At 35.0% G+C, this 12768-nt stretch overlaps 1 protein-coding gene across 2 annotated transcripts in view; it reads left to right on the forward strand.

The window, feature by feature from the left end:
- Window positions 1–12768, forward strand: part of Gabrg2 (gamma-aminobutyric acid type A receptor subunit gamma2) — a 92177-nt gene that overhangs the window by 22770 nt on the left and 56639 nt on the right. For both annotated transcript variants that reach the window (XM_041676208.1, XM_041676209.1), the window contains exons 2-6: window positions 3740–3891; window positions 5352–5419; window positions 7222–7442; window positions 9730–9812; window positions 12582–12719. In XM_041676208.1, the coding sequence (XP_041532142.1) occupies window positions 3740–3891; window positions 5352–5419; window positions 7222–7442; window positions 9730–9812; window positions 12582–12719 (662 nt within the window). The remainder of the gene's footprint in view (window positions 1–3739; window positions 3892–5351; window positions 5420–7221; window positions 7443–9729; window positions 9813–12581; window positions 12720–12768) is intronic.

Consider the following 12768-nt stretch of genomic DNA (forward strand, 5'->3'; position numbering starts at 1 on the left):
TTTGGCTCCATTCTGTTAAACCTAGCAATGGTCACCTCGCCATAATAATTATGGACCTAGATGCTAAATAGTATACAGTGTAATATGAGTATGGATAATCCCCCATGCTTAAAGATTAAAACTTGTGGTTTTCTAAGTCTGAGTAAATTTTTCCAGGCAATAAAGTGAGAATTAATATAGAAGATAAACCAGATTTACCTGTCTCCTAAATATATGTTTCTTATCTCTTTTTTGTATTTTAACTTCTCTCAGTGTCTGTTTGGGCATTGTGAAGTGTGGAAATAAAACTACCACTGATGTATTCCTTTTTAATAGTCAGATTTTTGTTTCAGCAGTTGGTAGGGAAGTGATGAAATTGAGAAAGTCATTAGTTAAGTTCAGTATCTTTCCTTCTATGCAAGCCTATTTTATTTCTACATTAAATAAAGTTTTGATTTTAGTTGCTAGACAAGAAAAAGTAATTGCACCACTGTGCCTGGAATATTTATTTATTAGCATGAGAATTTCCATAAAAAATTAAATCACCTAATCATCATCTTCTTATATTAAAGAAAATGGAATCCCTATGGCTTACAGGGAAGCAGGGAACGAAGGGAAAGACACACACACATACACACATACAAACACACACACACACACACACACAGAGAGAGAGAGAGAGAGAGAGAGAGAGACAGAGAGAGAGAGAGAGAGAATTAGATTTAAAAGACACACTTTGGCATGGATTGTTATGGTAATGAAATACTATCATGATTACTTTTAATGGACTAACGATATTCTTTTCTTCATGAACTAAATAAATTGAAGTTTCTTGTTAGAAAGCCTCCCCCCAAACACAGTAGTAAGATCTGGGTCATAGGATTAGAGTTCATTTAGGCAGTGCTTAGCAGTGCTTTGGTGAAATGAGGAATTGAGCCCTTAGAGGCAATTTCCTAGCAGAGAACTTGTCTTTGGAGAGGTGTTGAACCACTGCCAGTCTACCCTATCCCGTCCAGGCACTCTGGAAGCAATGCTCATCTGGATCTCCTATGCTCATTAACATACAAAATGTCAAATGGTGTCTTTGTAGATGTTTGTCCATATACTTTATTATTTTTGTAAATTTTTGGTTGAGAATTTTATACATAAATATACTCTAGTTATATAATTTCCATATTTCCAAAAATCTATTGCTTGAGGATTTTATATATGGATGCTATAATATATGATGATATACACCCAACATTCCCACTTTTTACTCACCCTGGGACTTCCACATACACATACATTCCCCTGAGAGGAGTCTAGTTCTGAGGGTGTACAATCTTCAGGAAACAGCCTGGCAATTTATGAAAATAATATCAGGTACTACTGTAGAGCCTGTAACTTCCCCAACAATGGGTCTTGATCCAGGACTATAGTACTAGGCATGAATATACCCCTGGAGGAAGATAACTCAAATTAAAAGAAAGCATGTAGTTACCCTATAAGAATGACTAGTCAACACAGGTGAATTCTTGAATGGTAGATCAGTATGGCAGTATGCAGCATTTGGTGACAGGTGAGGCTCTTGATTTCTTTTCTCCTTAGCAGACTATGTAGCCTTTTCTGGCACAATAAAAGCTAGCCAACAGGTGGGATTTTCCCAGTTTGTTTGAGTTGATTTCTCTAAGTCTTATGGGCAAAATGTGTGGTATCTTTAGCCATAAGGGTCTATATCATGTGGTTATGGTGGGTAACCAAGATAGCATTTGTTGTTTTTGGAGAACTCTGCGATGTCCCTAACTAGTAATTGTAAGAAAGTATTCCATGCATTCTACTATGATTTTCATTTAATAACATGTGTCTTAGCTGGGCGGTGGTTGCGCACGCCTTTAATCCCAGCACTCGGGAGGCAGAGGCAGGCGGATCTCTGTGAGTTCGAGACCAGCCTGGTCTACAAGAGCTAGTTCCAGGACAAGCTCCAAAACCACAGAGAAACCCTGTCTTGAAAAAAACAAAATAATAATAATAATAATAACATGTGTCTTTGGTGAGAAGCATTGTCTACTCAGTCAAAAACATCATGTGAAGTGCATACACAATAGTTTACTAACTAGTGCGTTCCTATAAGGCTTTTCATACTTACTTAATATTAGATATTTCCCAAAGCTATAAAAAAACAATATTATTGTCCTTGCTTCCTAAGATAATCTAACTAGTTAGTATTCCTCTTAAAACATCACCTTCTATCTTCTTTGCAACCGACGTTAACAAGTCATTCATTCACCATTCTCCTACCATTTTGGACATCTACATATTATTGATTATTTATTTTCTATTTGTTGATGTGTATATACACATCTGCAATGTTATATCCCTACGTATAATTATACATCTTTAAACTTATTTACTATATCCACATTGTGTACGTAATTTATATGATTGAGGAAATGTGAAAAAGGACATGTCTCAGCATGTACAGGCTTTGCCACCTAGCCTCGTGACCGTAGCTTGACCCCAGGAACCACACAATAGTAGAAGAGAACAGAGTACCATGGGTTGTTTTCTTACCTCATAAACACTGACTTCCACGGGTGTGCCATGGCACACTTTCTTACACCCGAATAAATAACTCCAAATAAATAAATGTAATGAAAAATTTCTAAAATCTATATAAACCATCAGGGCAACGTTGCAAGCTGGTACCCAGTGATATCCATTCTTGGACATAATTGGGAAAAGGAAGCTAAAACCAAGGGTTTGGGGTCAATCTTTATTTGTTAACTTTTCACAATCCTCAGATTTCTAGCAGTACTGATGAAAGTGAAAGGTGAGGGTTTGGCCAGAACTTTTTTCTAGACCTGGAGAAATACAGTAATTTTGCATGTGGGAGGGGAGGAGCTAGAACTTAGAGCAGAGGAAGATATGAATCACAGAGTTCAATTCACCTTCCTAATTCATTTCTCCCTTCTTTGTCAATTATGAGGAATTTTCCATCTGGTTTCACCATATAATACTGACTGACAGGATATCCTGAGACTATTTGATCAGTCAAAACAACTAATTTTATTCATATGAATACAGTACATCCAGCCCTGTTAATATTGCTGTGACAAATGATGAATTAAAGCCTGCAACTACATTTTTCTTCGTAGTACAGTTTTCTTAACAAGGAAAGATAAATGAATGACTCTAGCCTTCAGTGCAAGAAATTGGAGAAAATACACATCATGTAGCCTGGGGGACAAGAAGGCAGTCAGCCTGAACTCTTCCTAAGTGGCTCAGGTTGAGGAGAAGGGGCCTGACTGAGGGCTGTAAGAGCGAATCTAATAATCACTCCCTTAGTTTCCTTAATAGATTGGTGTAAATTAACTTCTTGAAGAAGCAAGAAGGAGACAGTATTGCTGAATCATTAGGCTACCTTACAATAATTTAACTATCACATTCCCAATTTTTTTTTTAAAAAAGGTCTTTAATGAGGCTGAGCATGTGGGTGAGAAGAACAGCAAACATTGAAAGGCACAAATAAGAGATAACACATGTCTTATTCATAGACAGGAGGGCAAAGCACTCCAGAAAACTGTAAGAAACATTGTAATCCATTTTAATCTCCATCTGCACAGTATAATTGGTTAGATTAACCATCAGGTAAACTTTTTGCAGTTTCCCTACACTCCCACCATGCTGCCTCATTCCTCCTTTCCTCTGGCTGGTTTGTGGTAGGAGTCAACTCGGATGTAATCTATGTGTTTAGTGACTAGTATTTTTCTTTCCTTAGCTTCACTAGCCAAAAATCAGATGATGATTATGAAGATTACACTTCTAATAAAACATGGGTGTTGACTCCAAAGGTTCCAGAGGGTGACGTCACTGTCATCTTAAACAACCTACTGGAAGGTTATGACAACAAACTCCGGCCTGATATAGGAGGTATGAAGATGCTTTGAGTTCTATGCTGTAGAGGGGACGCACCAGGCCTAGTTACTTAATTTGGAAAAACATATCATTATATTCCAAGAGCCAGAAAGTTTAAAATTATAGTCCTACAATTTTCAATATAGAGAAAGGGTGTATAAACAGCATTCAAGCCTGGTGGCAGCAACGGAGAAACTTTACAACTGCTAAATATTTTCCTAGATATTACAAAGGTTTTAGTTTTTAAAACGTTGCTGCTGTTGTTGCATCAAAGCTCCAGATGAAATAACACCAGAGAGAAAAGAAATCAAAATGAAGAGTAGCAGAGAAGGTATTGGGTAGACACAACTATGTAATAACCAGCTAAAATTTCAGAGACACTAGCAATAAGCAGTATTTGGCATCATAGTGGGGGATGGACTATCCGATGCCTAGTCAAACAGGATCAGATAGTCTCTTATTCTATTTCAGAATCAGGGTGTGAATTGTGAAAATCCTTTTCATGGTAATAGAAAAGAAAAAGAGAGATGGTTAAACATGTTTGGGCTTGGAATTGTCATACACTTTTGTAAAGATAGTATCTGTCCAATTAAGATCCACCAACCCTGAAGTCAAGAGACAACGAAGTAACCTCCTTCACAGGAAGTGAAGGGTTTGGATGTCACCACTGACGAAGAATTCCATCTGTCACAGAGAGTTCTGACATGGTACTTTCAAGGAAAATGAATAAGATGAGATAAAAATGCTTGAATTAAAGCCCAGAAGGACCTCGTGTATCTTCTGCCAATTAAATTTTAAATCAATATAGATCGCATTCATTTGATCGTGAGCATTACACCACCTATTTTAATATTAGTTATATCTAACAGATTGCTGTGTAATGGGCTTGCTGGCAGTTTCCTTCTACAATCTACGCAGTCACAGCAACCCAGTAGGTCATTAGTGAAGATCTCGTTTTGATGTGGGTTGGAGATGTTTGAGGGCAAAGTGGTGGTGAAAGAATTGACAAGAGCAATGTCACATTATTGCTGTTTGTGTCTACTTTGAACTTTTAATACATAGTTCCCCTGCCACTTAGTAATCATGTTTCTGTATACATCAATCAAGTGGGGTCAGGAGGCACAAACAGTTTCTAGAGCTCAGAGAGAAAAAATGATAAAATTCAGGATATCTGAGAGAACGCTATAGAAAAGCAAACAAAAAAGATTTTTTTTTATTCTTCACTTTTGTATACTCTAAAAGAAAAAGCCAAAAACTACTTGCTTTTTGAAACAAGATCCTTAAAAAGAGATATTTCTTTGAAAAAAAAATCATTATGAAAAGCTAAGGTATTGACTAATACTGAATTAGTCCTGTGTGATCATTTAATGCAGCTAAATGAGATAGGCTAAGAAACAGACAAAAAATACAGTTTTGTTCCTGGTTAAAAACAAACAAACAAACAAAGAATTATATCCCTCTAATTTTCCTTGCAGTGAAACCGACATTAATTCACACGGATATGTATGTGAACAGCATTGGCCCAGTGAATGCTATCAATATGGTGAGTTTTAAAATATAATTTGTTTTTAGCTAAGAAATAATAAGGAATTTTTTAAAATGGGAATCAAAAGTTTGCAAAGGAAAGATAAACTTAAAGACTGATTTTTTTCATGTCAATTGAAGCAGTTAAAAATTTAAGGATTTTTATCATAAAACTCAAACATGGTTAGAAATGAAATCAATGAGTGTAATTTTGATTTAATGTTGATCCAACAATCACTGTAAACCTGTCAATTGCTACCTACAGCAAAATATGAAACTCTTATGATTTAGAAGATTGACAATGTAGAAATAATACTTTGCTTCAACTTATAAATCTTTTCCAGAGAAAATATTCATACTTATAATATTTTCAGCCCAAATCTGAAGTGAAATACTACATTTATTATATAACACAAAATATAAGGGAATAAATTTATAGTATATTTTAATATAAATATCATTGTAAAATAAAAATAAAATAAAGAAGCAAATTTGGTCAAAATACATAGCAGAAAAATACTATTTCAGTGCACAGCATATAGTATAATAATATGATAAATTATGGTAATATTATGATTTAAAATTGGCATTTGCCATGCTAGAACAAATTTGTTCTATACAGATAAATACAGAGACTCATATAAAATGATGTAAAACTTACATAATCATGAAAATAATCCTCAGTTTTTTAAAACTTTAGTGTCCTGATACAAGCGCTAAATATTTAAGGACAGTCTGTAAGTAATAATTTAGCTTTGTCCTTATTGACAGTATATTGAAAGAGATTATCTTGGTTTCAGAATTATGTTTTTTAGAAATTGTTTCTTAGTTCTATAAAATGCTGTTTTTTCATTGTTGTATTTTAATTTTCATTTTGTTTGATATTAAAGTGTGTTCACATTTATCACATCATTTTACTTCTCAGCTCAGCATTAATTAGTTAAAATAGTTATTAAAATTTTTTTCTCTCTCTTAAAAAATTAACCTTCAAGCCCTAAACTAAACTGTGAGCAACGTATAGGACATAAGCAGTGTACTGTTTGTTGTGTGCTATAGTGAGACACGGTAGCAGCTAATACAGACAAGAGAGGTACAGAACAGCGTGGAAGCAGCGAGAGAAGTTTATCCTGATGTTGCATATGGTTCTGAAAAAACAATGCTTCCCCTGGTGCCTCGAGTTTTTCAGCATAAAATGGTGTACAGGCTACTGGACACCTAAGAGGCCTTCTGAGTCTTCTGTATTCTAAGAACTATAAGTTGATTTTTGTCTGTCCCACTTTTCCTATTTCAAACCAATCTGATTGAAATCAAGATATATAGCAATACAAGAACCAGGAATGGTTATTTGGAACCATGAGGATAGTACATTATTTATGATATTGTTTATTATTATAAGACTTGATTCTTTGGATTAGTGACTTAAAGTGGGATATTAATCAGCTAACAAGTGAAAAGCATTTAGTAAGAAGAATGACCCAGAGTAAAAATTTCTGAAGAGTCACACACATACAAACAAATACACAGACACACATAGACAGACATAAACAAACACAGAAAGAGAGAGACATACACATACACAAAACACATGCATAAACACAGAGAAACACACAGACATACACAGACACACTAGGGGTTGGCTATTTGGCCAGAAATCAAAACTTTATGAAACTGATGTCAAACCCAGATATGGTAGTGATCTCATCAGGAAAGCTAATAATTCCTTTTGAACTATTCAAAACCCAAACAGCATTGCCTCATCTGGCAATATTCATGGGGCCGAGAAACACAAATACTCTAAATCCTCTGTTCTTTTTAAAACAGGAATATACAATTGATATATTTTTTGCCCAAACCTGGTATGACAGACGTTTGAAATTTAACAGTACCATTAAAGTTCTCCGGTTGAACAGCAATATGGTGGGGAAAATCTGGATTCCAGACACTTTCTTCAGGAATTCCAAAAAGGCTGATGCTCATTGGATCACCACTCCCAACAGGATGCTGAGAATTTGGAATGATGGTCGAGTTCTCTATACCTTAAGGTATTTTTTTTTTGGAGGGGGAAAGGGTGTTTGTTGGAAACAAAAGAACAAAATCAACCCTATGCTTTTAGGAAGGAAGGATGATGGAAAGAAAGGGAAGCTTGTGGCTCGTTGCTTTCAGTCCTGTCCTATGAACTCAGGCAACTGTGAAATGTCTATGTACAGAAGATATTGGAAGGACTTGTTTCTAGAATACATATCAAACTTCTTTTCTACATAAGAAGCATGACATTTCTCTTGTTACATTTTCTATTTCAATGAATTAAGCAGGCAAAGATATAAATTATTAGAAAAGGTGGAGCCCCCACCAACTTACCTCCCATTCTTTATTGGAAGTATAGAAGTACTATAGCTAGTACTTCTTAGCTGTCAGGTAAGGATCTTACACACATGTTTGTTAGAAGTGAAAAGAGTGATGGTACAATGCTAACTGCAGGGCATAATACATAATACATAAGTATTTCAGACATAAAATTATTTGTATATTAGCAGAAATTTAAATAGCACACTTCCAGGTTTTGGCATGTAAAAGGTATAAGTAAAATACATGTCTTATAATTCTTAATACTGAATATATGAACCATACTATTTTTAAATTGCCTGAAACTTTACCATTTAGATTAGTTATTGAGAAAAATGGCTCCAACTGCGAAAGTAAGCCATTGTGTTGATATTAAAGTCATTGAAAACTCATGAAATTACTGATAAGGTAATGATTAAAAAACGAAATGAGAAAATCAAAGTCTGTATTATACATCAGAGCTCAAACTAGCTTTTGAAATATGCCATCATTCTCCCTATCTCGGGTCTTATCATTTTATAATGCTGTAGTCATTTTTTAGTTCTATTAGTTTGAGGAAGCACTATACTGTTTAATTATGGAAGTATCCTAAAAGTGTCAATTATTGCCTGCTTAAGACTTGAGACAATGTACGTACATAGAGAAAGAAAGATGATTTTAGCTCAGTTTCTTATCTGAATTAAAAGTGTCTGTATATGTACTTGCATGTGTATAGGGCTATATATTTCTGAGTCTGTATCTATATCTGCAATCTATCTGCATTATCTTTAATTTGTAAAAATTTCACTTTAATTTTGAGAGATAATTCTAATAAAGAATCAAATTTAATTGAAATCTCATTTATGAATAAAGCCAAGCTTTTCTTTGAAAAAATCATAAGAAGAAAATTATTAAATCCTCCCTGCTATGAAAAATAGTAAGCCTACGTCCAAGTCCTGTGACTTGTCCTTGATCATGTGACCTTGAGGAGGTTCAAATATCACAGAGCACTAACAGTGCATTCTTAGGAAATAGTTCACTTAGTCCATGCTTTATACGCATTAAAGATGCACAGAAAAGTCATTAATTGCTTTATTACACTACAACAATTTAAATGAGCCCAATTAAAAGTTATATCTATTGGAAATTCTTTAAAATTAAACTCTTATAAAATAATAGTTTTATCACTTAAGCAGTGGCATTGTAGGTTATAAGAAATCCAACTCACAGATGTGAATGTTTTGAAAATTACCAACCATCACCGTTACAGTGTAACTTTTTCCCATGCCTCTGCAAAGGAGGTCAGAACATCTGGACTCCGTTAGATTTAGACTCCTGGAGTCTCAGTCCAGGGCGTGAAACTCCGGATTCTTTAGGCTTTAATACTGTGCAATATGGAATTCGATGGCTACGGCTTTCTCAATTTCTCAGTGTATGTGCATTTAGCATCTCCTTTATGTGTTTAGATAACCCCCTTCTTTATAGCATTCTATTTGATGGCTTCATGGTGTTCTGTTGTAAAAAGGCACACAAGTCCATTGCACCACAGAGGCGTTTTAAAACCCACCTATGGCAATTTAAAGACGGCAAGTTCTTGCCAACAGAAGGCTTTGTGTTAATTAGCTGATAAGATCAGAGAACTGCCAGAATTCATATTGATGCAAACAGTAAATGTGCTCCAGTTCTGAAAACAGTTTGTTCTCTTAAACAAGTTAAATATATTCACTGAGAAATCTCCAGTGTGTGCAATTAATTTGTAAAAATAAATAAGATAAAACACAAAACAAGAAATCACATATTTTCAATAAATTGGGTTGAGCTGAATTAGATGGTTCTGTTGCTATATAAAAATTTTCACGTAGAAATATTTTTTTAACCTGGAATTTAGAATTTTTTGCCCACTGAGGATCACGTTGTATGATAGATATGTTAGTTTGTAGTTCAAAGGATGCCAGTGTGCAGTTTAGATATGATGCCGATGGTTTTCTCTGTTGTCGTTCTACATAGGCTGACAATTGATGCTGAGTGCCAGCTGCAGTTACACAACTTCCCGATGGATGAACACTCCTGCCCCCTGGAGTTCTCCAGTTGTAAGCAGTGTTCTCTTGTATCGTGCCCTGTCACCTGTAGTCATTCCGCTAACCTCATCAATTAATGTAATGAAACATAGAAGTTGCATAGTGGCTGCGGGCTATGTTATTGATTCTGAAATCTTTTTTATTGCAATTCCAAATTATGCCAATTAAGAAAAGCTCTGCAGTAGAATTCATTGAGTGGGAAATTTTAGAAAATAGATAATGGATTGCCAGAGTCACTGTTGAGAGGACTTTAAGACCAGGTCTGAACTCAATAGAAAGGGCATAGCCATTGAGTCTATACCTCCAATTGACTCAAAAGAGTTTTTTTTAAACATATTCTTACGCAAGATGTGCCCCACATTAACACTGTTCTGTTAGTATAATATGTGTAAAAATGCATGGCTTGTCAACACAATAAAAACATGACTTATTGTTATTATCTTTATTGGGTAATATAAGTTACCAAGAAGAGCTTTGACAATCCAACCATCAATTAAGCATTAACACTTCTGCAAAGATATTTAAAACCAAACAGGCATCCGTTTTCTAAATGGTTTCCTATTTGTTAATCAATCACGTTAAATTATCCTTCTCTGCTTTGTTTTTCATATGACGGTTGGACATAATTGGATACATGAAAAATTATTTATGGATTTTGAAGGATACATTTTTGTCAACATAATTTCTCTGCGAGGGAGTCAGGGAAACTCCTAAGATAAATAAAGTCATAGCTATAGTTAATTTTAAAAGACCAATCATAAGAGAAGCAATCCTCAGTTAAGTCATCAATTCCAAGGATATAAATGTGCATAACATAAATTTAGAAAACATCCCATTATATATCTGATTTCATGCTTATCTATTTGAGTAAAATGTGTTCAGTTATAAAGTTGACAACATTCCCCTCACTTTTAGAGAGAATAGCCTTACTGTCTGTTACTAACCAAGTAGAGCTGCTATTCTTTTGAGTTAGTTGAAACTCAAAAACAGGAAATAATTGTGCCATGAACTTGCAATTAATGATTGTCTTTTTTTTTTTTTTTTTGGTTTTTCGAGACAGGGTTTCTCTGTGGTTTTGGAGCCTGTCCTGGACCTAGCTCTTGTAGACCAGGCTGGTCTCGAACTCACAGAGATTCTCCTGCCTCTGCCTCCTGAGTGCTGGGATTAAAGGCGTGCGCCACCACCGCCCAGCTTAATGATTGTCTTTTGATCACACACACACAATGTAATATTGCTTACTGCTGAAAGAAAATCACTCACCACTCCACTCCCCACAGTGTTCTTTTGGGGTATCATACTTTTCCCATCCTCAGTGTTGCTACAAATGTACCCACTTTATTTGTAGATACCATCTATCTGCTCTCTTTTACAAAAGTAAACAAAGATTCAACCAAAATTAAAATGAAAGTGAAAGCAAAGACTATTTTATTAAAATGAAAAGCATACTTTATGGTCATGGATTATCTAATTTAATATTATTAATATATGAATAGTTGAAGTAATGTTCATTTCTTACTTATTCATTCATGCGCCCATTCATTTAGGGCCACATGAGAAAGTGAAAGTAGGACCTTGTTCCATGCTCTACAACATTCTACCATTGAGTTTTATTAGTACTCTTGGTTTTAATTAAGTTCATATTTTACTGAGAAAAGGACAGTATAGTACACAGATGTTGTGATATGAAATAGTTTTATACTAGCCTAGAATCAAGTATAATAAAGGTCTATTTGTTAGAGGGTAAACTCACAGAAAGAAGAGTGACCCTCAGTCCTCTGCATGATCTGGGAACTAGAACCAAATCCAGCAGTCAAAACACACCCCCTCCCCCTGCACACACTTTTGCGTCTACATTTACAGTACATGAGTTCAGTCCAAAAGTCAGATAGCATCTTAAAAGTTATTGGCTAAAGGAGTTCCCACAGCACACAGCTAATTGATGATAATGCTGTCCACTCAGGAAATGTTCACTGTCCATCAATTATTTAATAGAGGAATTATGATAATTACTGTTAAGAATTATTTTACAAAACAGTTAAGAAAATTTCTATGATACCTTTCGATATCATAAACAAAGTCACTCTTTTGCCCTGATTGTTAGTGTAATACTATTTTTTGTAAAGATCTTCTATTCCTCTATGCTCATTTGTGTGTACTCATTGGCATTCTACATACTAGCTTCAAATTGCATTATCTATTTATCTTAAAACTGAATCCAAACTGTATCCTAATACCATCCTGTATTTCCTCTTCTCCTTGCTCTCTGCCACACACTAACCATGTAATCCTAGCAATCAGATGAACAACTTGATATAATTATGTCATGCTATTAGGAATTAGAGAAATACCTTTATTGAAACTTTCTCATTGTTTCTTGTGTCTGCATGACTCTCAAAATCTTGACCTATTGGCAAGACTTCACTATGAAACACTAACTTACATTTTTAATCTTTATTTTATACTGGACATTTTTGTATTATCTCAGGTGATATAAAGTACAGATACGATATTTAGAACATCATTTATTTTTTACATTCTACACAATTAAAAGTGATTTTTCAAAGGCAGTTTTGCTTTTGTTACTTTCACTCATTGCCAGCAGGGTGTGTTAAGAATTTTGTTACGTTTTCACAGAGTAGTACCTTTCAGTACAGGGTCCTTATATGACTTGCAGTGCTGTCATATAAGTCCCTTAGCATCTGCAACTTGTCCAATGAAGGTAGTTGCTACCTGTGGCCCTCCGCTGTTGCATTTAACGTGAGTATTCTCATCTCATGGTAGATGGCTATCCACGTGAAGAAATTGTTTATCAGTGGAAGCGTAGTTCTGTTGAAGTGGGTGACACACGATCTTGGAGGCTCTACCAGTTTTCCTTTGTTGGATTGAGGAACACCACTGAAGTAGTGAAGACAACTTCTGGTAAGTTGCCCTTGAGAAGAATTTTAAGGGACACATGTACTTGCAAAGT

Source organism: Microtus oregoni, unplaced genomic scaffold, assembly GCF_018167655.1.
Source record: "Microtus oregoni isolate MIOR12 unplaced genomic scaffold, Mior012 000027F_ref0000203, whole genome shotgun sequence".
In the NCBI taxonomy this organism is placed as follows: domain Eukaryota; kingdom Metazoa; phylum Chordata; class Mammalia; order Rodentia; family Cricetidae; genus Microtus; species Microtus oregoni.